The sequence below is a fragment of the Macaca nemestrina genome, chromosome X (assembly GCF_043159975.1).
Source record: "Macaca nemestrina isolate mMacNem1 chromosome X, mMacNem.hap1, whole genome shotgun sequence".
Classification (NCBI taxonomy): domain Eukaryota; kingdom Metazoa; phylum Chordata; class Mammalia; order Primates; family Cercopithecidae; genus Macaca; species Macaca nemestrina.
The window spans coordinates 152,613,012-152,639,835 of record NC_092145.1 but is presented as its reverse complement, the minus strand read 5'-3'; the positions used below and the strand labels follow the sequence as shown (position 1 = coordinate 152,639,835).

The 26,824-nt window shown below is 38.7% G+C and overlaps 1 protein-coding gene and 1 long non-coding RNA gene across 5 annotated transcripts in view; both read left to right on the top strand.

The window, feature by feature from the left end:
- Positions 1-26,824, top strand: part of LOC105478095 (uncharacterized) — a 512,132-nt gene that overhangs the window by 372,701 nt on the left and 112,607 nt on the right. The gene's annotated exons all lie outside the window — the stretch shown is intronic.
- Positions 8,782-9,772, top strand: LOC105478092 (cofilin-1). The gene has a single exon (XM_011735068.3). The coding sequence runs from the start codon at positions 8,857-8,859 to the stop codon at positions 9,355-9,357; it is 501 nt and encodes a 166-aa protein (XP_011733370.2). The 5' UTR covers positions 8,782-8,856; the 3' UTR covers positions 9,358-9,772.

Below are 26,824 nucleotides of genomic sequence, written 5' to 3'. Positions count from 1 at the left end.
TTTCTTCTGTGCATAAGATTACTTGCTTATTTTGAAAGAAATAAGTTTATGATTTTGGTAGCCTGCAGAACCCCAGAAAAAGTAATGGGTTGAATTTGGTTCACTGCTCAGCTTTCCCAGCTGTAGCATAAAGGAGAGATGAGTTTAAGGATGTAGCTAAATGAAGACATCATGACTTCATGCCGGGCTTTCATCCTAGATATGGTTCTCTGAAATGAAACTGGTTCTCTTAGATATGTGTTCTTTTTCTCCTCTGTAAACACAGCAGGTTATCCAAGATCCAGGAAGCAGACATTCTTTTGCTGTGATTTATGGTGTGGTGGAATTTGTGTAGCTGCTGCAGAGTTGTTGCACACTGAGTAGTAGACTATCACCCATTGCATCATTCATTCCAATAACAAGAGGAGAAATCATTTGCCCTTATTTCTGTTTCTTGATCTCTGTTGCAACATGCTGTATGCCATCTGAGGTGTTTCATAAGCTTATTCCATTTGGAATCTACCACAAAGCTTCATTGTGGGGAATCACTTCTTGAATTCACAGGATTATTTTGGGAATATGGAAGCATGGATCTTTTCTCATGGAGATCCAGATACTGACAGCAAGTCTATGACTCTTATCTGAGGAGGTCTGATAGAGTAAGATGAATCAGAGGAAGAGGATTTGCGTGTGTTCCTGCTTTTATACAATTTGTTATTTCATATTAAACTCTGTGTTGTTCTATCTCTGTAAGAAAATAAAAAGGCTACAAAAATGTCTAATTTTAAGGAGATATAAATGAGTTGTTATAGATGGGCCAATCTATAACGATTTAAAACAGACATTTTCTTTAGAGGAAAAGATATTTTACTTTCAAGTAAAAAGTGGTTTCTTTTTTGTGTGTGATGAAAAAGAGAAAAACAAGAAATGCAGACAGAAGAGCCAAACCGCTGTCACCCACCTCATCCTTGGAGAATGCCTCCCAGGACTGAGAGTGAGGCCAGGAGGGCCGCAACACAGCAACAAGATCTGCGCAAGGCACAACAGAAGGGAGCACTTGGCGGACCCTGAATATGCTGTCTTCAGAGTCCTCATAAATCAAACCAGGTTTGTCTGAGATCGTGGCATGGGAGAGGCCAAGCTCAAACAGACCTAATTGAAAGTGTGTTTTATAGAACTGAATCACTGCAGCTTGACCGTATGTCTAAACGTAAAAGTCGAATTAGACAGAAGCTGCTTTAAATTGTTCTAATGAGCAACCTGCCAAGTCTAACTGTTGATGGGATAAATATAAGTTTTATTATAGTTTTGCTTTTTTTAATGAGCAAACAACTTGTTTATAGCTCCTTAAAATTAGACCTTTTTTAGCCACTTCTTTCCTTGGGGAAATAGAATAACACAGAGTTTAATATGAAATAATAAATTGTGAAAAAGCAGGAACATGTAGATTAATAGGCTCCGTTTGTGAATCTGGATCTCCGTGAGAAAAGGTCCACTCATCTATATTCCTAAAACAAGCCTGCTAATTTATTTATTCGGCCCAACTAGAGGTCTCCCAATGGGCCAGAGATGGAGTCACCTGCATGGTGGTGTGTGTGTGTGTGTGTGTGGGTGTGTGTGTCTGTGTATGTGCACGCTTGCATGTGTGTTCTTACTGTTATTTTATTTTTTAATCTCTTAAATGTTTATGGCCAAGGGTGTTGCCTCCAAATTGCAAATAGTTTCCATCAGCAGATTCTCTGCTAATTTGAGAACTCTTCTTCCAAGTAACTATTGAAAGAGGAACATTTTCATTTGCAGGAAAAGGCTCTTCCACTAGTCTTGGTTATTGACCTAAAAATACATAGATGTAAACTGCTACTAAGTCTTTTTCATTTTTCTATTATTCAGGTATTCTGGCATCAATAGAATTATCCTTTTTTTCTCCCTTACTTTGGAAAGTTAACATTCTGGGAACCTCCTCTTCTCATCCAACAATGATCTTTTGTATCTTCATCCCAGTTGAAGAGTCTGGCACACAAACAGCCTAGCCTATTCATCCCGAGAGCAATTTTACATATGCAAGACTGAAGCCAAGATTAATGTCTTCATACAGACATGCTCACTCAAATACATTCTGGTTACGTTCAAACTCTGAGATCATTAAGATGAGAACATGTTCCTGATCAATACATCTGCTCTGGCTCTCATAGCCACCCCTTTGTTGCAACTCAATCATCCAAATGGATTTTTAGTAGAATGACATTTATTTGGCCCAACTAGAGGTTTCCCAATGGGCCAGAGATGGCGTCACCTGCACGGGTGGTCATGTTGGCTCTCTATCGGGGCAGGGCTCCAGCCAAGCTTGAGAAAATCCCTCACAGTGACTCCCAGACTGCCCAGGAGGCAACTTCAGACTGGCATCCCATTGGAAAGGAAACTCTAGAACTCCACACTTTTACTGGCTAGATACTGAGAATAAACTCTATGTCCTTGGTGCTGGCAATTCTTCACAGCATGCATTCTTTGAGATTTTTGCATGGCAGTGCTGGAGAAATGCCCCCTTTCATTGACCACAAAGATAAGGCTTACACAAATGAATATCATTAAAGGTGTACAGGTGGAACCAGAAACAACATTAAATGTGACAGATGAGAACCGAAGAAGAGTGAGCTAGGAGAAACAGCTGGATTCCATCCATAATGCTAGAGGTGACTTTGTGAAGTGTGCTAGAGATGGCCCCAAAGATGGGGCCATCTTCTGGGTGTGGACGTGCAGACACAGGAGCCCAAGAGAAATCACAAAGGGCAAGGGTGAGTGACAATCACAGATGTTTTTGGATTGAGTTTATGCAAGACTGCTTTTTTAATTATTTTTTTGTTTTTGCAGATAATTCATTAACTGTACTATACAGTCATGCATAGTTCACAAATACTAAAGTTCACCTGTGCACAAATAATACTCGTAAAGTACAAAATACTATATATATATATAGAGAGAGAGAGTACTCATAAAGTACAAAATAATATATCTCATTTGGCCTTCCCTGCCCCATGCTCAGGCAGATTTTCAAGTATTTAGAGCATCCACTTGCCTGGCTTAGCAACCTGAGATGCCCCAGGAACACTTTTAAAAGAACAGGTAGTTATAAGCCAGAAGACAGGCAATAACAGACACTGGTGAGGATGTGGAAAAAAAGGGAACCCTCCTACACTGTTGGTGGGAATGTAAATTAGTAAAACCACTATGGAGAACAGTTTGGAGGTTCATCAAAAAGCTAAAAATTGAACTAGCATACAATCCAGCAATCCCTCTGCTGGGAATATACCCCTCAAAAGAGAAGTCAGTGTATAGAAGAGATATCTGCACTCCCATGTTTGTTGCAGCACTGTTTACAATAGCTACCATTTGGAAGCAACCTCAGCGTCCATCAACAGATGAATGGATAAAGAAAATGTGGTACATATACACAGTGAAATACTAGTCAGCCATAAAAAAAAATGAGATCCAATGATTTGCAACAACATGGATGGAACTGGAGGTCATTACACTAATTGAAATAAGCCAGGCACAGAAAGACAAACATTTCATGTTCTCACTTATTTATGGGAACTATAAATCAAAACAATTGAATTCATAGACATAGAGAGTAGAAGGAAGGTTACCAGAATTTAGAAAGGGTAGTGGAGGCCTGGAGATGGGGATGGTTAATGGGTACATAAAAAGAAAGAATGAATAAGACCTGCTATTTGATAGCAAAGCATGTTGACTACAGTCAATAATAATTTTATATTTTAAAATAACAAAAAGTGTGTAATTGGATTGTTTGTAACTCAAGGGATAAATGCTTGAGGGGATGGATACCCTATTTTTCCTGATGTGCTTACTTCGTGTTGCACACCTGTGTTAGTCCATTTTCATGCTGCTGATAAAGACATACCCGAGACTGGGTAACTTATAAGGAAAAGAGGTTTAATGGATTCACAGTTCTACCTGGTTGGGGAGGCCTCACAAACATGGTGGACGGTGAAAGGCACATCTTACATGGCAGCAGGCAAGAGAGAGAATGAGAACCAAGCAAAGGGGGTTTCCCCTTATAAAACCATCAGCTCTCATGAAATTTACTCATTACCATAAGAACAGTAGGGGGAACCACCACCATGATTCATTCATCTCCCACTGGGTCCTTCCCACAAGTGGGACTTATAGGAGCTACAATTCAAGATGAGATTTGGGGTCACAGCCAAGCCATATCAATGCCTGTATCAAAAATCTTATGTACCCCATAAATGTATACACCTACTATATACCCCAAAAAATTTGTTTAAAAAAGAACATGTGGTTCTTCACAGTTTCTGATGCCTGGGGTAGTATAAAATAAAAGTCAAATTCAGTACTTGACACATATTTATTTCGTGTTTGTTTTTCCTTGCCAATTTATTTTGTGGTGATTTAGTAGTTTTCTCTTTGTAATTTCCCTTTGTTCCAAGAAACACTGCCACCTTTATTCTATTTAATTTTACTTTATTATATAACTTCAAAGATAAAATTCACAGGATACACTAACCATGGCATTATTCTCTGCATCCCATTCACCTGAAGATATTAATAGTAGGTTATCCAAGTTGGCTTTCCATTGTATCTTTTTTTTTTTTTTTTTTTTTTTTGCTCTTCCATAGTATCTCTTTATTTTATTCATGTATTTATCTATATATATATATATTTTTTTTATTATACTTTAAGTTCTAGGGTACATGTGCATAACGTGCAGGTCCATTGTATCTTAATCTATTTTGGTGATCTCATTTGAAATAAACTTTCTTCTCCAAAAATTATCAGAAAATGTATATGTCTCCTGATGGCATAAAATATGAAACAAAATCATAGCTGGGAAATGTTCAGCAGAGCCTTTACTTGGTGAATATTATGTTAAAATTATGTAGTTGAGCCACACAGAAATGCACTGACTGATAACAGATTTTGCTGTGCACTTTTCTCTGAAATAACACTTATTAAAAATGGGAGATGTGAAAACAAAATGTTTTGCTTCTTTAACAAATTATTTACATAAGGAATAAGAAAATAATTGTCATTTGATGGACAACATTGATGCCATGGGCTAAATCTAGCTCTACCAATATGAATCCAATCAACAATATCAAAAGTACAGCATGCAATTACTAGCTGGAATTTGGATCTTTCATTGGTTCCAAAACCAGTGTTACCTACCTGCTGTGCAGGGATCAGTGTGCTTTTTTGGTAAAGGGCCAGGTCGTAACTATATTTGGCTCTGTGAACCATAAGGTCTCCATTTCAACTGCTCAACTCAGCTGTTGTAGGAGGAAAACAGTTGGAGATATGATATGTAATATGTAAATAAATAGGCCAGGCATGGTGGCTCACCCCTGTAATCCCAGCACTTTGGGAGGCCAAGGCAGGCGGATCACTTGAGGTCAAGAGTTTGAGACCAGCCTGGCCAACATGGTGAAACAGCATCACTACTAAAAATACAAAAAAAAATTAGCTGGGCCTGGTGGCATGTGCCTGTAGTCCAAGCTACTCAGGGAGGCTGAGGCAGCAGAACCGCTTGAACCCAGGAGGCAGAGGTTGCAGTGAGCCAAGATCACACCACTGCACTCCAGCCTGGGCAACAGAGGGAGACTCCATCTAAAGAAAAAAAAAAAAAAAAAAAAAGTAAAAGAATAGGTGTGCTTATGCTCCAATAAATTTTATTTACAAAACTAGGTGGTGGGTCATATTTGGCCCAAGGGCCACAGTTATCTGTCCCCCAAATTATACCATTATTTCTCCTTAAAACAATAAACATTCTCCCCAACCCCTGATAGATCCACATTTTGCATCTTCGTCGTATGCCATGCTATGACTCTTCCCTCCCATCGTGTTCCTCATAAATTTCAAAATAGAAAACCACCGTCATAAGTTTCTGCTGTCATCCTACTTCATTACAAGGTTAGTCTTGTTATGTCAGAAAATTTTAATCCTGTTCAAAACTGCCTATTAAACGGAATGTGTTGTGTGTTTATGTGGGGAAGAAGGCCTTGAGGCATGATTCCTGGAGAGATTAGAGAACTGGAAAACTCATGAAAAACTCATGTGTTTATTGGAAGTACAGGGTGAGCTCATCATCCCCAAAAGTCAGAGCAGTAGAAGGTGGCTACTGTTTGAGCAAAGTTTTCGAAAGATAAAGATGAAGAAGGTTTCATGGCGCCAGGAGTTGAGAAAGACAAAAGATGATCTTTCTTGTCCCCAGTCACTAAGTGAAATGTGCTACATATGCAGCTATTTTTTATTTGGATAAACACAACTTTGTAAATCCACATAATTCAGGGGGGAATTCCAACTGGCCATATTCCACTGCTTGCAAGTTTTGCATTGCAAGGTAGTTTTAAGCTTTTGCAATAAAATGAACGTTTTCCACTAAAGTAACTTGAAGTGACCAAAAAGGTTGAACTTGAAATTTCTGCCTGTACAGTCATGTGTCCCTTAATGACAGAGATTTATTGTGGGAAATGCATCATTAGATGATGCCAACCTAGATGGTACAGCCTACTACACAATTAGGCTGTATGGCAGAGCCTAGGGCTCCTAGGCTACAAACGTGCACAGCATCTTACTGTACTGAGTAGTGTAGGCAATTATAACACAATGGTAAGTATTTGTGTATCTAAACATATATAAACATTAATATAGTTTGTGTTCCCACCCAAATCTCATCTTGAATTGTAGCTCCCACAATTCCCGTGTATTGTGGGAGGGACTTGGTGGGAGGTAATTGAATCATGGGGGCAGGTCTTTCCTGTGCTGTTCTCCTGATAGTGAATAAGTCTCATGAGATCTAATGGTTTTATAAGGGGGAGTTTCCCTGCACAAATTCTCTCTTGCCTGCAGCCATATAAGACATCCCTTGGTCTTATGCCATGATTGTGAGGCCTCCCCAGCCATGTGGAACCAGGAGTCCATTAAACCTCTTTTTCTTTATAAATTATCCAGTCTCGGGTATGTCTTTATCAGCAGCATGAAAACTGACTAATACAAACATAGAAAGGTACAGTAATACAAAAATATGGTATGCCTGTATAGGGCATTTACCATGAATGGCACTTGTAGGATTGAAAGTTGTCTGGGTGGAGTCAGTGAATGAGTGGTTGAGTGAATGTGAAGGCCTAGGACATTACTGTGCAACTGTAGCACTTATAAACACTGTACACTAATGCTACACTAAGATTCTTAAAAAGTAAAATAATTGCCCTATGATATTATGACAGCTACAATGTTACTAGGCGATATGAATTTTTTAGCTTTATTATAATATTATAGGACCACCATCGTGTATGTAGTCCATCATTGACTGGTGAATGGCTATATATCTCTGTTCTGTCCCCAGGGCTAGGAGAATATTCTGCTTGATGAAACTTGAGGCTACAGAGACCTAATATTAAACATGAAGAAACCTAATATTCAAATAGATTTGATATGAAGAACAAAAAATCAATTATCACATGTTCTCACTTATAAGTCAGAGCTAAACACTGAGTACACATGGGCACAAAGAAAGGAACAATAGACGCCAGTGCCTACTTGAGGGTGGAGGGTGGGAGGAGGGTGAGGACTGGAAAACCACCTATCAGATGCTATGCTTATTGTCTGGGTGACAAAATAATTTGTACACCAAACCCCATATCATGCAATTTATATATATAAAAAACCTGCACATGTACTCCAAGAACCTAAAATAAAAGTTAAGAAGAAGAAATAAACAAAAATAAAGAAATCAGGTGGAAACAAAATACAATCATCCTTTGTGTCCAAAAATGGAATAGCTTGCATGTTCCTTTAGTTTCCTTCAGTTGATCTTCTAATTGGAATGAAGTCTGCTATATCTTTTAACTTATTCTTGTTAATTTGTATATTCATCTGCTAAGAACCATGTGCTCTCTATAGCACAGAAAATCCTTTTATAAAATGTAGGTAAGCAGCAGTAACTTAATAGTAATATTCTGTGAGCACTTAAGTGCTAGGTGATACTCTGAACATGTCCAGGAATTAACTTACTTAATCCTTTTTAGATAAATATGGGATGGGTAGTATATAATCCTCATTCTATGCAAGAAGAAACAATAGCAGCAAGTTGCCCAAGGTCACTGATTTGAATCCAGGATTAATCAAAACAGTTTAACATCCTGAACCCAGAGCTGTAAAGCTTAACATCAACCGTAAAGAGATGCTGAGCCTGTATTTCAGAAGTCAAGGGGTCAGAGAGCAGCCAAGGACAAGAGAAGCAAAGAGCTTCTTTGTCTTGGTAACAAAGGGTGGGCTTTGTGCAGTGACAAACCCATTACTGGGGATAATATTGGCTACCTATTGCTGTGTAACAAATTGCCACAAACTTAGCCACTTAAAATGTATGTATCATCTCGAAGCTTTCATGGGTCAGGACATGGCTTGGCTGGATCCTCTGCACAGTCTCACAAGGCTAGCATTAAGAAGTCAGGCAGGACTGTTTCTCATCTGCAGGCTTGGCCAGGGAAGGACCCACTTCTGAGCTCCCTTGAATTGTTAGTGGGATCCAGTTTCTTGCAGCTATCAAAATCATGAAAGAACTGAAAAAGAGCAAAACAAAAACACCAAAGTAACAAAAAGATTGTAATTTCAGGAAGAAATCACCATTCTTGGCTGGACAACTATAGGGCAGACGTTGGGATCATCATTTTAAGCCACTTAATTGGTGGCAATTTGTGACTCCACAAATTGGTGGTAATAGATAACTAATACGCATTTTCTTTAATGGATTGAAAATTACAGTCGGGTCCCGGCAGCGTCTGCAGCGCTCTTGTCTACTGCGGCTCTCGGTGCCCGCTCCTTTTCGTTTCCGGAAACATGGCCTCCGGTGTGGCTGTCTCTGATGGTGTCATCAAGGTGTTCAACGACATGAAGGTGCGTAAGTCTTCAACGCCAGAGGAGGTGAAGAAGCGCAAGAAGGCGGTGCTCTTCTGCCTGAGTGAGGACAAGAAGAACATCATCCTGGAGGAGGGCAAGGAGATCTTGGTGGGCGATGTGGGCCAGACTGTCGACGACCCCTATGCCACCTTTGTCAAGATGCTGCCAGACAAGGACTGCCGCTACGCCCTCTATGACGCAACCTATGAGACCAAGGAGAGCAAGAAGGAGGACCTGGTGTTTATTTTCTGGGCCCCTGAGTGTGCGCCCCTTAAGAGCAAAATGATCTATGCCAGTTCCAAGGATGCCATCAAGAAGAAGCTGACAGGGATCAAGCATGAATTGCAAGCAAACCGCTACGAGGAAGTCAAGGACCGCTGCACCCTGGCAGAGAAGTTGGGGGGCAGTGCTGTCATCTCCCTGGAGGGCAAGCCTTTGTGAGCCCCTTCTGGCCCCCTGCCTGGAGCATCTGGCAGCCCCACACCTGCCCTCGGGGGTTGCAGGCTGCCCCCTTCCTGCCAGACCGGAGGGGCTGGGGGGATCCCAGCAGGGGGAGGGCAATCCCTTCACCCCAGTTGCCAAACAGACCCCCCCACCCCCTGGATTTTCCTTCTCCCTCCATCCCTGACGGTTCTGGCTTTCCCAAACTGCTTTTGATCTTCTGATTCCTCTTGGGTTGAAGCAGACCAAGTTCCCCCCAGGTACCCCAGTTGTGGGGGAGCCTGTATTTTTTTTTAACAACATCCCCATTCCCCACCTGGTCCTCCCCCTTCCCATGCTGCCAACTTCTAACCGCAATAGTGACTCTGTGCTTGTCTGTTTAGTTCTGTGTATAAATGGAATGTTGTGGAGATGACCCCTCCCTGTGCCGGCTGGTTCCTCTCCCTTTTCCCCTGGTCACTGCTACTCATGGAAGCAGGACCAGTAAGGGACCTTCGATTAAAAAAGACAATAATTAAAAAAAAAAAAGAAAGAAAAAAAGAAAATTAAACATGGATTAAAAATCAAAAGCATTGTTTGGAGTGAAAAGATGAACACATAATGGGACATATGCCAATATTATTTAGGTAAATATGAGGCACACACATAAAACAATGCACATTTCATAAGGTCAGATAAGCAAATATCTCATAATAAGTGTATTACGTAGTTTCCAGTGAGGCAGGAAGGGGAGTCTGGATGGAAAATGGGCCCATCACATGGACCAACTGTGATGATGCACCATAACTGAAAAGTGTGGGGTATCACTAACTCAATCTTCTGTGCCAGAGATCCATAATGGGGGAAATGGATGTCTTTTAAAGTATTAATCAATTTATTTTCCTCCAAAAAGTGATTAAAGTAAAAATAGACAAAAAATAATTATCCCTTCCAACAGATTAGTCTGTTAGAATAGAATGATTTTCGTGTCCAAAATGATTATTATATGGAAGTTTGCAGACCCTAGGAATTTTCATTTAAAAAAGTACTGATGAGTTTACCTTCATTTTACTCTTCGACACAGCCAGACAAGCTTACCGCTTCTCACAGCTGGGTATTTACTTTCTTCCATATTAGCGGTACTGTTTTCCCCCAGGCTAATGCAGTCATGATTTCTCTGCTGTTCGTCCAGGCAGAAAAAGGCACAGAACAACAATTTCCTTATGATAAAGCTTAATTTTTAAAAAATGAAGCCATAAAGACAAAACAATGAAAAATAAGAGAAACGATATCCTTATAAACTGAAAGTAAGGGAAAATGAATGTGTGTCAGCTAATTATGAGAGGAACTTACTATCAGGACTTCCGTACTCTGAAATTCAATTCTCTGTCTAGGCTTAATTATCCTCACATATTAAAGTCATGGAAACCAAATGTGTTTATGCATTTGTTATGTTGACTTAGGCTCTCTGCTCCTTCCACCATATAGGAGGAAGCCAGGGGAAGTAAAAGCAAACTCTGTCAGGAATCCCGCTTTGGTGACAAATACATTCTTCAAGTAGATGTTCATAGTTTTCATTTTCTACTTGCAATAAGTTCCCAGGCACAACAACCCTTGTACCCATGAAAGTAGAACATTATCCTCCACCCATGTCCTCAAGACGGGAAGACATTTGGGAAAATGGGTGAAAAACACACACACGTGTGTTGATGATACATATTGTGACCAGAGGCTGGTGTGTGTGTGTGTGTGTGTGTTGTGTGTATATGTGTGATGTTCCTTTTATGGCTGAATAATACTCCATTGTATGTAAGTACTACATTTTCTTTATCCATTCATCTGTTGATAGACACTTAGGTTGCTTCCAAATCCAAACGTTATTTTTAATAAATGATATGGTGATTACCTTATTCTTGAAAAATCTCCTATTACCATGTCCTTCATGTAGCATCTTTGCTATTTCCTCCTGATTCTAAATCTTTCATAAACATTTCCCTCTTCCCTTTACCACTACTCTCTTTTAACTGGCTAAAACATGACTAATACATGCTCCCAAAAGAATGATCAGAGAAGGCAGAGAGGTGGAAATGGCAAAGAAATGATGCAGAGAATCGTCTGAGAACTGCAGAGATACATCTTCAACCTGAAAACCCATTGAGTGTTGAGCACAAGGAATAAAACACTTAACTAAGGTGCACTGTTGTGAAGTTTCTGAGCACTAAGAATGAAGAAAGCATACATTTGTCTTCATTATTCATGACTTTCTTATTTGTAAATTCACCTATTTGTCAGTAAACATGAAAATGAATCCTTGGAGTACTTTCAAGATCATTTGTGGACATGCACACAGTGGTAAAAAGTTTGAGCCACCAGCACACACATTTCCAGCTGAGGTTGAACAGGGTGATCATCTGCCTCATTTCAGCTTTCAGGCTGTAAACAACTGTTCTTTTTTTTGCAGTTTATTTTCTGCCACATTTTCAAATTTTTTCCCTTAATTTCAGTGATTTCACTCTCAAGTGCATTGTTGAAGTGCTGTCTAGGGTCTCTAAGCACCAGAAGGCAGTGATGTTCCTATGAAAGAAATGCAAGCATTCTATGGGCTTTGTTGAGGCATGAGTTATAGTGAGCTGTTGGCCATGAGTTCAATGTTAATGGATCAGCAATATATATTAACTAAGATGTCTTTATATAGAACTACACATAAAACAAAATTATGCATTGATTGGTTGATGAATGTATTGTGACCAGAGGCTGGCGGGAACCTAACCCTGCATTTTCCCTTGCAGGTGCAGTTTAGTATTTGCAAATTCAGTGTTTGCAGAGACTTTAATAGAACATGACTATTGTGAATAATGAGAATTACCTCTCTCTCTCTCTCTCTCTATCTATATAGATAGATAGATAGATAGATAGATAGATAGATAGAGATCTATATATATATATATTTTCTATCTATCTATATATAGAGAGAGAATATGTGATATATATAAGAGAGTGTACAATGGAACATGACTTCTATGAATAATGAGAATTGCCTATATATGTGTGTGTGTATATATATGTACATATACATACATACACTGCAGAGATACATCTTCAGCCTGAAAACCCATTGAGTTTTGAGCACAAGGAATAAAACACTTAACTTAGGTGCTTAGTCATGAATAATGAAGATAAATGTATGCTTTCTTCATCCTTAGTACTCAGAAATTTCACACACGAAAGATATATATAGAGAGAGAATTTTATATGTGTGTGTGTCGCGTGTATGTGTGGTATTTTTGTGTGTATGTCTGTATATGTTTTAAATCTAGACAAGAAGAGAACAAAACAGAAGAAAACAAAAATCCTTACTCCTTACAAGAGTAAACAAAAGCTGAGCTTTTCATAGGCAAGACTTTATCACAAAACAAAATGGATTAATACCTAAAATGTTCTGAATGAAAAATGGTATTTGAATTATAATGTGACACCCACTGAAGCTCCTTATTAAGAACAAGGAAAGAATAATGAGTTCTGTGGTGGCTTTAAAATTATGTTCACAGATTCACTGAGACTTCTTTTTTTTTTTTTTTTTTTAATGGAAACAAAGTCTCACTCTATTGCCCAGGCTAGAGTGCAGTGGTGTAATCATAGCTCACTGCAGCCTCAAACTCCTGGGCTCTGGTGATCCTCCTGTCTAAGCCTCTTGAGTAGCTGGGACTATAGGATCTCACTGTGTTGCCAAGGCTGGCCTCAAACTCATGGCCTCCAGCTATCCTCCCATCTTGGTCTCCCAAAGCGCTCTGATTACAAGCATGAGCCTCTACCCAACCTCACTGATACTTCTTTCTTCAAAAAGTAGACCCTAGTTCCCCTCACCTTGAGTACGTGATGGACTTAGCTACTCATAATGAGTCAAGGTAGAGGCGATGGTGTGTGAATTCTGCATATAGGTCGTGTAGAGGAACTACATCTTCCATCTTGGACTTTTTGATTGTCTTGGAGCCCTTGCTTAGAGAGACGCCAAATGCCAGGACATGAGGCAGCTATGTGGAGGGCCCTCATAGTGAAGAAATAAAGCCTTCTGCGGCCAGCCAGCCAGGGACTGAGGTCTCCAGTTATCTTACCCATGAGTGAGCCCTCTCAGACATGGACCCTATATCCCAGTCAATCCTTCAGATAACCACAGCCCTCGCTACCCGCGTTAGTGCAACCCCATCAGACACTCTGTGCCACAACGACCCAGCTAGGCTACTCCCATTTTCCAAACCCTCTGAAGCTGTGTGAGATAAATGCATGTTGGTTTAACCAGCTAAAATGTGCAGGCCGCTTGTTATGCAATGATAGGAAGCTAAAACACTTTCCATTAATCCTTTATAAATACATGCTTCAGTAAAATGAGTATACTGGGAAAAAGGAAGCCCCATAATCTAAGAACTCTTAAACATATTAGAGTAGTGGAGGAAAATTCTGGCATGCTAAATCACTGCCAAACAGTTCTGACTGGAGCAGAAAGCAGTGGTCTCCAGGAGGAAGAGCTTTTGTTTATTTTAAAAAATAACTCCTTATACCTTAGCATGTAATGAGAAGACATGGAAGGATATTGACATACAAGGAAACAGATCATATCTAGAGGCACATGCCAGAAACAAAACAAAACAAGAAAACCAAAAAGTAAAGGAAAACATGTATGAACCCAGGAATATAAAATACATTCTCCACACACACACACACACACACACACACACATAATCAAATATATTGTCTGATGCAGCAGTAAGTAGTATTTATAATGCTAATGTTAAACAAGATTACAGATTTTAAAAAATACATAGAATTAACCTATATATATTAAGCAGAGAAAATATAGTTCCCAAAATACACATAAATGCTGTATCATCATTGACAGTATTCAAGTAAACAGGGAGACAATACAGTTTTTAAGTGGGATTGGCAGGAGGTCAGGGAAAGGGAACATAGAGTAGAGGCATTGATATCCATGTCTTCTGAAAAGGGAGCGTCAGAAGCCCCCACTTCAGATGTCTATATGGATTTGGGTACTGGCCAAAATTTAAAGCTCTACCAATAACTAAAGAGTTACTAAAATTATTGATGTAGCTAAATTGTGAGGATTTTTGGAGGAAAGAGGGAATGATGTCAGGCAGCTGGGAAAGCTGGAAGTTGATAGCCTGTATCTCAAGCTTATGGATCAAGACATGACAATATAAACATATTTAGAATTAAGGATACGGAATCCTAGCTTAACTAAAAATGTTCACTTTTAACAGTATTTGTTTGTTGGAGTGGCATCTGTAACAGGAGGTAGAGAGCATGAGCAGGCCCACTTTACAAAGTGATTTTTTTAGAGCTATCCTGGTTCCTGATGCAGCAAATTCTGTTAGATTAAAGGCCATTGACTTCTTCAGTCTGTCAAAATCAGTACATAAACAATTCAATTAATTCCAAGTTTAACCAAGTTAAATACTTCCTTCCATAGATGCATGAAACTCTATGAAATGCTGATAATTTTTGTCTGTGCAATTCCTATCATTGTATCTGTAACCACTTGAAAGAATTAAAATATGTATCAAAATCATATATTTTCCAACATAATGTGTAAGCTGCCATTGTAGTGCTGAAATTCCCATTGTTTTGTGTTTTCTTAAAAGTACATGTTTTACTCCCTCAAGGAGTCAGCCAGTCTTCAATGATATCAATGTAATGTTGTTGTTTTTTTGTAGTTCGATGTACACAGTGGAATAAATGCCAGAGACACTTAGTTTAGAGCTGTGTATGCTTCCAGCAAGGTAAAAAAGAAAATCATTTTTACATGTCAAGTCTATCAGAGCTTATAGAGAATTCCCTTTTGAGATCTCTTTTTTCTCAATTAATTTCTAAATGAAGCATACCCTAGAAATGGATTTAAATTATTAATGCATGTGTTAAACATTTTATGAAAGAAAACATTTTCTTTTTGATCATACATACAAACGAACCTAAAAATAATCAATATTTTTATTCTTTCTCTAAAATCTCAAGGATGATCAAAAAGTGTAGAGGGGAAAAATAGTATTTTTGAACCAAGAAGGAAAGACTGCTTTAATTGGGGAAATCTTTAAATTTCCTGTTGTGATTCTTGTCTCTACCGTTTGCACGCCTTCTTTGTCTGATGTTACAATTGCTCTTGCTTTTTCTGGCTTCTTGTTCCGGCCCTGCGGAAGCTCTGACAGGCTCTGTAACACCACCGTCTTCAACATACACATACATGTTGCACTTGCATGCACACGCACACGTACACATGCACACACACACTATCTCCACCTTAAGATCATGGCCTTGGAGAAGAAAATCATTCCATTCACATTCTAAAACCTCTGTCATCTTTTTTAAGTTAGGGTAGCATTCCAGAAAATACATTTTAATCATTTCTGAGGGCCCTGCATTTCCTCCCACCTCTGGCCTGGAGATTTATGAACACAGACTTCTTGCTTGCCTTCTTGTCATCAATGATTTAGAGAAGACAAAGGACTATTTTTTTTTTCCTATTTTTCTTTTCCAACTACAATGTCCATTTCCCCCCTCCCATTTTCCATAACTACACATTGGCAACACTTATCAAGATGAATTTTAACTGTGCCCTCAAGTTGAATGCCAAAAAGGCTTTGAAATTATGGATGCCACAACACTATTATGGTAATCACCATTATCATAATAAAAACGAGAAGCAGTGCCCCTGGGAAAAGGCTTTTTAAACTTTACATTGCCTGAGAAGCACTATCTCAGCCTACTTGCTGCTACTGCCTGTTGCCCCAAGAGACCAGGAAGGAGATGCTGCAGTGAGACCTACCTGCTCTGTGCCTGCCCGTCGGGGAAGTGCTCTTGCTGCTCTGCTGACTGCGCACCCCCAGCCTGGGATCAATGCTCCTATCGAAAGTATCTAAGGGCTGAGATCAGAGGCTCACAAAATTCCCATAAACCTGTGTTTCCAGCCTGTTCATTCCTCTCCATGCTGGGCAGGGAAGAGGGGCCCTCATCTTTCACCAGGAACAATAACAACTGTCTATACTGGCGTCTGAAATGCAGGTCAATGTAAGTTAACATGTTCGGGTCTAGACAGCTGTCTCCATTTGGGGCTAGTTATTGTTTTTCACATATTAAGGATGCTTTTATTTGGAATTATGAGAAAATTTGAGCGTGGCCAATTGGAGGTCGCAAGGGAAAAAATATCTCCTGTCATTCACTTGATTTATTTTTCTACTTAGAATATAGAATCATTAAAATATTGAAAAGTGAATACTGAAACAATCCCATGTACTAATTTTAATCAATTTCTTAATGTGTTCCAAAAGTCAAAGCAAAACAAAAATATTAGGGTAGAATCTAACCCAATCTGAGCCAATTGGACCAATCAGAAACTCAAAATACTGAAATTTTCCTGAAAGTTCTTTTGCAAATGTAAGACATCCATTAATCACCTGGGATAGAAAGACAAATTTTCTGCATCCTGCAGACTCCCTGACACCAGCCCAAGATGACATGGGCTGCCTTCATTCACTGTCTCCCTTTTCTGAGTTTTCCTTTCCATCACTACATCACCAGTAATAAAAGCTGGAGCCTCTGCCACCCCGCAACAGAGTAGAGCCATCCCCACCACATACTTGGACATTCTTTCTCTGATTATTCCAACAGCCCCACATCAGAATTATCCCCAGATTTGGGTGCAATGCAGATGAAGATGTATCTTATTTAAACTTCCTTGGAGGATAGCCCCAACACCTGAAGTCACCCTTACTTTGACCCATAATCCACAATGACTTACATTTTATAACCAGTTGAGACTCTGGCACTTTGCAGAAATGGGACTCATTTAAATTTTACAATTTAGACCCATTAGAAACCTCAGAAGTCACTGCCTGAAACTCTTACTTGCAAGTAAAGATGATTCCAGAAAAATCAAGTAACATGCTCTAGCTATGCCGTTAGTGACTCAGCACCTCATGCATTGCTGTTTTCTTAATTCCTGTAGTAGCATTTTAAAACACATATTCAGCATCAAGGATCATATTAAATATTATTAAGCAGTAAAGCAGAAGAGATTCTGAAATTAATGTTCCTTTAGCTATTCAGATGAAATATATTGAAGACACCTGTAAGAATGAAACACCTCTTTTAAAAATATGTGAGCATTTAAATCTGATTCTCTATAAAAAAGTATGATCATTAAAGTTTATTTCTTCACTATTTTTCTTTGACCTGACTCAGAAGAAAAAAAAAAAACATACAATGGGTTCAACGAAGCATAATGTTATGCTACATGAATTTTATGTTTAGGAAATTTTAGGCTAGAAGAGGAATTTAAGCAGAACAATCTGATGGTAAAACACTTCAACTCTCATAACACAAAAGCAGGTGATGAGCTATCATGATAGAGGAAACAATTTGAAGTTCTGTCAAAGACAATGAAGTTTTGTCTTGAAGTTCTGACATAGAACATTTCAAATTATCTTGGGGGTAGAAAGTTAGAATCTTCTCTTGGAAAATCAATTATGCTCATCTTGGCATAGTGATAAGAAACTTAAAAAAAAAAAACTTTAAAAGAGAAGCACTCGCTTGAATCTTGAATTCGATTCTTACAGACTTGGAGATATTTCCTAAATCTGATTTCTTCCTGAAATCTTTGTGGATTATTTCCAAAAGCACAAGCTAATGCTTCTCTCTTCTGTAAGTAAAAAAAGTGATTCGCGATCATGTACATCTGCATTAAAAAAGAGAGAGAAATGCAAATATGCAAATTATTCCTCTTTTCAAATAGTTTGTAAGGTTTTCTTGCAGTTCTTTTTTAAGCTGTGTTTTATTTTTAATTGACAAATAATAATTGTATGTACTTATAGTATAAAGTGGTATTTTGATACTTGTACACATTGTGGAATGACCAAATTAGAATGAGTAGCATACCTATAACCTCAAATATTTATCATTTCTTTGTGGTAAGAACATTTAAAATCCTGTTTTATGTATTTTGAAATATATAATACATTATTAACCTTAGTAAGCTTGCTGTGCAACAGAACACCAGAACTTATTCCGCTTATCTGATACCTTATGATCCAGCAATGCCACTACTTGGTATCTACCAAAGGAAATCAAATCAGTATGCTAAAAATAAATAAATAAATAAAAATAAAAATAAAAAATAAAAAAATAAAAAAATCAGTATGCTAAAGGGATGTCTGCACTCCCATGTTTATTGCAGCATTATTCATGACAGCCAAGATGTGGAAACAATCTAAATGTTCATCAAAGATGAGTGGATTTTAAAATGTAGTACATATACACAATGGAATACTATTAAACTTAAAAAAAAAAAAAAAAAGGAAATACTGTCATTTGTGACACGATGAATGAGCCTGGAGGACATTTTGTTAAGTCAAATAAAACAGGGGCTGGGGAAGGTAGAGGAGGATGGAGAAAGGGAAGATACTTTTCTTGCAATTTTTTGGAGTGATTTTTTTTTTTTTTTTTTTTTTTTTTTTTGCTTTTGTTGAGTAGTAGAAAGGTGCACGATCAGCTTTTTGTACTAAAGCTATATCTGGTACATTCTTTTTATTACGATTGTCAAATCTCTATCCAAAAAATATAATAAAATTTTTTCTAAAGGGTAAAAGCTAAAAGATAAAAATAGCAATACATGTAAATGAATAAAATAAAGTTGACCAATATGGGAGTTAGGGGCACTGACCTCCTGTGCAGTCAAATCCATTTGTAATTTTTGACTCCTCAAAAACTTAACTACTAATACCCTGCTGTTGACAGGAAGCCTTACTAATAACATAAACAGTAGACTAACACATGTTTTATATGTTCTATGTATTACATACTGTATTCATAAAATAAAGTAAGCCAGAACAAAGAAATATTATTAAGAAAGTTATAAAGGGGCCGGGCACAGTGGCTCACACCTGTAATCCCAGCACTTTGGGAGGCCGAGGCAGGCGGATCACGAGATCAGGAGGTCAAGACCATCCTGGCTAACACAGTGAAACCCCATCTCTACTAAAAATACAAACAAATTAGCTGGGCATGGTGGCAAGCGCCTGTAGTCCCAGCTACCCAGGAGGTTGAGGTGGAGAATGGCGTGAACCCACAAGGCAGAGCTTACAGTGAGCCGAAATTGTGCCACTGCACTCCAGCCTGGGCGACAGAGCGAGACTCTATCTCAAAAAAAAAAAAAAGAAAAGGAAAGAAAAAAAGAAAAGAAAAGAAAGTCATAAAGAAGAGAAAATATATTTACTATTCATTGAGTGGAAGTGGATCCACATAAACGTCTTCATCCTTATCGTCTTCACATTGAGTAGGCTGAGGAGGAGGAGGAAGAGGAGTAGTTGGTCTTGCTGTCTTGGTGATGGTGACAGGAGGCAGCCAAATGCCTAGGCAGATAGGGGCAGGTCCCCAGTGAAACCCCATCTCCAAGCTCAAGACAGTTTAAAGTATGAAAGCCAAGCTACAAGTTAAATTCCTGGAGTGGATTGAGAACTGGTCTTCCTATTTGGCACTCTTTCCTCTGATTGATCCTCACCCTTCACCTATTTTACATATACCTACCCTTCCTTAATTGGTTTTCTATACTGTCATGCCCATTTTTGAGTGGTGTCTTCATCTTAACCTTTTTCGCATACTCACAAACCAGTCAGCGTGCACTCCCCATCCTGTGCCTGTAAGAACCCAGACTCATCTGACTTTGGGGAAGAAGACCTGTCCTCTCTTTAGCTCCCCTCCTGTTTTCATAGCTCAGTAAAATTCTCTGCCTTCACCATCCTTCAACTGTCTGTGCGACCCCATTCTTCTTGGACACCAGATAAGAGCTTGGGACCTATTGACTGCAGGTACTCAGAAAGGCTGTCACAATGACCCTTTGCCCTCACCAGCAGAGGGCACCACCGCCAGGGACCAGCTGAGCTGCTAACATTGTTGTCCACGGATGACAGAACTAAGAGAGCACTGTAACACGCTGTCTGGGGCTTAGGGTTCATGGACACCCTCACCTGGGTGCTGACACATTCCCCTCAAGTTGATATACCTGGTCTAGCCATGGGCCCTGCACGGAGCTTGCTCCTCTGTCGGTGCCCAGAGTGGCCAGCTGGATCCCGTACTTGCTCACTCACATGCTCTCTCCTGCAAGGGGTTGAGCATGATGAGCTGAGCAGACAGGGCACTCCTTCTACAAGTCCAGTGAAGAGGCCAAGAAAAATCCTGCATCATCAGGAGTGGCAGAGTCATGAGAAAAATCCCTGTTTAAGTAGACCCGCACAGATCATACTCATGTTGTTCAAGGGTCAACTGTGTTATAATAGTCTCTGATGGGTATTTGCTTCCTGCTAAGGATGAAAGTTATAGAGATGCTGAGTCGTTAACATTAAGCGTTTCCAAACATCACTGTAGAAGGATTTGAAATTCATACTAAAATACCATGGTCAAGAATATAAGTTCATTGTATAGTCAAGTCCATTTGGGGAACATGATATAGTTTATATATTTTCACTTGAACCTACTTCTTTTTGTTTCTAATTGTTCACATTTAGTAAGGACAGGCAGTCTCCTAATTTAAAAAAAAAACTTGAATAATATAACAAATTGAGTAGTATGCTATCTTAAAATTACCAACGAGCTCTAGAAATATTTCAGAAGAAGAGGAAATGTTGACCTGAGGCTAAATCTTGCATTCTCCATTATCATTATGATTTTGGAAAAGTTTCAAAGTTAAAGGAAAGCAGAAATAACAATATGTAATATACAATTACAGATATATATTACATCTCTCCATTGTTACAGATGATCTATTATGAGTCACTGTGTTTTCAGTACCCAAAGGCATAAAGAACACAATAGATGGAACCAGACTTTCCTGCAGGTCTTGGCTCCTCCGTTCACTAGATGACTGACTTTAGGCAAGACATTTGGTTCCCTGGAACCTTGAGTTCCTCATCTGCACAATGAAGACATGTGGGGTTCAAAATAAATATATCGCACCTTGAAAAAAGCACAGACTCAACACAAGTATTATCTCTGACTCAATTCCCTTGGCTCCTACTAAATATCATAATGAATTATTCCTTTCCCTGGGTTGGCCTTTTATTTATTGTGTGTAATCCAGGCCCTTTTCTTTTATTTCTGAAATGTATTTGAGACAATATCTAAGACACTTGAAGGGATGAAAAATCTAGAAAATTCAGGATAAAATCTCGACATTACTATGGGGATGAAATAGTTACAAAAGAAATGCAAAGGGAAGGTAAACTATTGAAGGGCAGCTGAAAACTTGAGTTCCTTGGAGCCCTAGCAAGGAGAGAAACACAATGAGTTGAAGGTGCTTGTTTTCTAATGAGATGATGACTGCTCTGTCCTCAGAGGAGACTGCTGTGTTCCTGAGTCTGTATGGTGTTTATGGCACATACTTTTATATTAAACTGTGCAAAGACAATATTGTCTCCCAGCACCTTGGGAGGCCAAGGCAGGTGGATCACCTGAGGTTAGGAATTTGAGACCAGCCTGGCCAATATGGTGAAACCCCGTCTCTACCAAAAATGCAAAAATTAGCCAGTTGTGGTGGTGCATGCCTGTAATCCCAGCTACTCGGGAGGCTGAGGCAAGAGAATCTCTTGAACTGGGAGGTGGAGGTTGCAGTGAGCCGAGATTGAGCTACTGCACTCTAGCCTTGGCAACAGAGCAAGACTGTGTCTCAAAAAAATAATAATAAAATAAAATAAAGACAATATTATAATTACGATTTTCCAAAAAGCAGGATAGTATTGACTCCTATTGTCTGATAACAGATCTTTTAATGCCACATGACTTCAACTGCATAGCTCAGGTTCTGGAATGCTGAGGTATAGTTTGCTCAGGCTTGAGTAGCTTTTGTATTCACAGAAGCTAGCTTCATTGGAGCTTGGTCCAGCCTGGGCAGTCATGACCGGGGAATACAGAATAGTTAGCTCCCCTGAAGCAACACTCAGAGGCAAACACTCCCCAATAGATCAATGCCTCCACTTCTTCATTCTTTGGTTGAACAATTCTGAGGATTCTCAGAGTCTTCAGTTGGAAGAAGCTCTATATACTCATGGTGAGAATCTATTCTAGGTTTTCTTCATTTCTTTTTAAAAACTTATTTCCTCAGTGGTTCTTTCTAGGATGCCTTCCCAAATAAACAACCTGCCTTTAAATCCTTCACTCACAATTTCCTTTGAAGGAATCCAAACAAAGATATCTCACTAAAAGTCACAGCGCATTGTTAAGTTATAACTTTGCAAAGACCTTTCCGTGTGGGAAAAGATGTGATCAATATAGGGTGATCCACTGTAGCCGTGTATGATGCACTGTACTGCAGAAATAAAGTTTCAATAATTTAAAGTAATGAATTGATAGCATGCACTGTGTTCTGGCATAATTCAGTTAACTCATCAAGGCTTATGTCAAATGTTCTAGAGGAGTGAGTAGAAAGAGACATTAATGCGGCTTAAGTGGGGCCGATAGTATAAGTGCCTATGCCTGCTTTATGAAATTCATGAATTTACACCATTGATTTGTTGTGAGATTCATGACTTAAAGGCCTTGATTTAAATCAGAGTTCCTTGAAGACCGATGGAGAAAATTTAATGGTTTTACAGACAAGAATTGCTATAAAGTCTGCTCATAACGTAGTGGTGTTTTCATCCTTAGATTCCTTACAACATCTCGCTTTGAGCACAGCCCACAGTCCCTTCATGGTGAATCTTTCTTTTCATCAACCATTGAATGTATAGATTTCTGAGCTTCATCGAGCCATAGCTATTGAATTCAACTATTAAACTAACCAACGGTATCTTATATGTTATAGTTTTCATCTGTCCTCAAACCCTCATCTTTTAAATGACTGTTTTTTGAAACTTGGGTACTCAGTAGACTCAAAGAGGAAACATTTACTAACTCATAAAAGCTTGTGGCGTTCCATCTCAAGATGTGTGTGATATGACTGAGACTTGACTGCATTCCACCTATAATTTTGAAACAAAACCTGGTTTGGAAAAGACAGATTTTAATACTTGAATTTTCAATGCTGCAATCAAGAATCATGTATTTTGATTATGTGTATACATTCACACATAACATATATAATGTAATAATATATGTATAAAATAAATATACATATGTGTATATATACACAATATATTAGTCACTGAACAACATTTTCCTCCAATGAACAACAGAACACTTAAATAATTTGGCCTGATCACTGGATTTAGAAGGAGGGGAAACCTTTCTTTAATTTTCCTGTAGATCACATACACAATTAACAAGAAATTTAGCCAAATCACAGCAAAGGGAAATGCCTGGCTGTGCATTACACATATTTGGTGCATTCAGCCCCATGAGCTTTTTAGTGAATCTCTCCACAACGGATCAGGTTCTTGCAGAGGTACAAAAAAGACATAGCACAAGGAGGGAAGCTGAGTGAGCACATTACCAATATGATGTCTAGATAGACCACCTGATCTCACAGAGAAGGGGTGTTAGAAGGAAACTCTACTGGAGGTCAGGAAGGTCATTGCAGGCCAGAGTGGTTGGGAATGCTTCACCAAGACAGAACTGCCCCTGAATGGGAGGTTATGTTTGAATCTGGATGAGTGGTCTAACATTGGGAGGATTCTTTACAAAGCAGGAGCACAACTTGAATAAAAATATGGAGCACGTGAGAGAGCACACTGTGAGGAATCACTGGAGGATTGTGGAAGTCAGGGAGCAGAAACCAGTTTGCTTGAATAGAGACTTCTTAGACTGGCAAAGAGGCATGAGGACTTAAGGGGCTTGAGGGCTGTGGATTCCAGTTTAGAAAAAGTTTACAGCAGTGGATTCTTGACAGGGAGGATTGCCATTCATTGACCACATCTTGACTTCTAGACCTCGGACTGGTAAAAAGCAGGCCCTTAATACAAGTTTTGTGACTGAATGCATGAAATCTAATTTAATAATTTATGGGACGCCATTGCACTTAGTGGCAACAAATGATGCAAAATAGCAACAATTAAACTAATAATTAAAAACACATTAGATAAGACTGAATGCAGAAAAACTGTGAGCGGACAAGGGCAAAGGACACAGAAAAATTGTTAGGAGACAAGAGGGATGGATAAGGACTGAGCATTGGATCAGGAATACAAATAAAAATGGCAGAGTGAATGACAGCGAGAGAGAGAGAGGGAAAGAGAGAGAGAGAGAGAGAGAGAGAGAGAGAGAGAGGAAGAATTAGTAGCTGTATAGAAGCTTCCCTAGGAGGTAAACTCTGGAATGGTGCTACTTCCCACAGTAAGACTTTCTGGAAAAAACTCAAGGGATGTGTCAGTCCCAGGAGACATTTTAGAGCTAGAGTTCATCTTGAAAATCATCACGCTTACTTTGCATTTTTCCAAATAAAGTAGAATACATTTACTGTATTTCCTGAATACAGTAAATCAACTTAGAGATAAAATAGGATGGGAGCCTTTTTTTCTCAAGTTTGCCACTGGACAAATTTTATTTTCTGCTATCCATGTGATTTACATGTCTTCCCAGAGATCAGAAAAATTACTGTATTATTTTGTAATGGGGCAATATTTGGGGGAACTATATAAGAGAATTTATTCTGAAGAATTTTTATTTTGATAGTATCATTTATATAACAAAAATATGATAAGGGTATCTGGAAATCTGTTTTATTTTTAAACAAGAGCAAAGCTTACAAATTAGCATTTTGGAAAGACTCTAAAATTAATAGTACCCAGTATTCATTAAGCATTTATTACGTACCAGACTAGATGATTTGCAAGGGCGATTTCATCTAATCCTATCAATACTATCAGGGAAATATCAAGGTTTATTTTTCCAACTTTACAGATAAGGAAACTGAGGCTTCCATAGTTTAAATCATCTACTCCAGAATAGCCAGCCAAAAAGGTTGAGGTTTGAAATCAGGGAATCTTTCTCCAGTACCCAAGCTGTTAATCATATACCAAATACTCAAGGGCCTTCTAGATTCAATAAGCGAACAGAATTGCAAACATTTGCATGACAGTTCATAATTAATCATTGCTCTCTTGGGGCCTTTGCTGACCATACATCTGTTTCTGTTTACAAGGCTTGAGGATTTCCCATCTAAATTGGTTTCAGAACATCTTATCGTATGCAACTTAGTGACAGTATTTGATTATTGATTCTCTCGTAATATGTTCCCTGTAAACTAAGTAGAGTATTTTCATAGAGATGGTCTAACTGTCCTTATCCATAACACGGATTTTTTTAAGTTGGCATTTAGTTGTCTCCTTCATCGGAATCTGGTTAATTTTTTTTTCCTTCATAAACTTTCAATGGAAGTGGAAACTTGGTGAAATCTTCCCCCGGTTTCCTGCTACATGACTCTTTTTGGTTTTTCAAAGGAAAAAGCAAACTCGTCTTCCTCTCTGAAATGTCTTTTTTTGACTAGTCCTCAGATTTCCTCTTGCTCTTTTCTTTTGCCACTCTGGGTAGCCAGGGATGTGTTTGGTCTGAGGCATCTTAAGAAGAAAGCTTTTGCCTTGGAGACAGGGCAGTTTTCTACTTTCATAAAAACACAAGTAAGAATACAGAATCCTTTGTATTGAAGCACTATAATACAGAGACATCATTTCAAAAAAAGAATAATACCTCTCAGTGGGTGTTTTGTTTTGTTTTGTTTGTTTCTTTCCTTTTGTTTGTGTTTGTCTGCCTTTGTTAATTGCTTAGGTATTTTTAGGTGTTTTAAAAACAAGCAAAAAAATTGTGTTTAAATCATTGTCTACATTTTGAGTTAAACATTTAATCATTCACAGGACTCTCCTAGGTGATTCTGAAGATGACCTTTAAAATGTAGGAAAATTATATTTTCAGTACTAAGATTGTGGTTCTGATGCCTGAATGCATTGCTTCATATCCTTGAGAACTGATTGACTTTGAGCAAATTAATGGAGTGTTCTGTGCCTAAGATTGTCCATCTGGGAAAGGGAAATAATGTTAGCACTTGCCTCATGGTGTTATAAGGATATATGACTTAAGTTCCTAGCATGTAATAAGTACTCAATAAATACTAGCTGCTTCTATTAAAATTCAGGGAGAATTCCTTAGAGAACTTCAAATATTAGATAAATTATATGGCTTCTGTCTAGAAGATGGAAGAGAACTCACTTACATAAGAGAACCAGTTAGGCTACCCATTCAGTCAACATTGTGGTTCAAGTGGGATTGCCATTTGGGGACCTAGGAGGTCAAGCCTTTTGCTATTTTGGCCATCTCAGCTCTTTAGCTATAGATGATAAAATATTCTTCTTAGTGCAGAAGATCAGTTATAATCTGCCCAATCAAACTCATGGAAAAGCTACTCCCATTAAGGAAGAGTGTACCAAGAGGAAACACTTCATGATTTAGGTGAGATTCGAGAGAGTTTTCATGTACAGATAATGCATATAGTGCAAAAATCCGACAG

Coding starts and splice junctions, on each gene's coding strand:
- LOC105478092 (XM_011735068.3), top strand. CDS start 8,857: ATGGCCTCCGGTGTGGCTGTCTCTGATGGTGTCATCAAGGTGTTCAAC.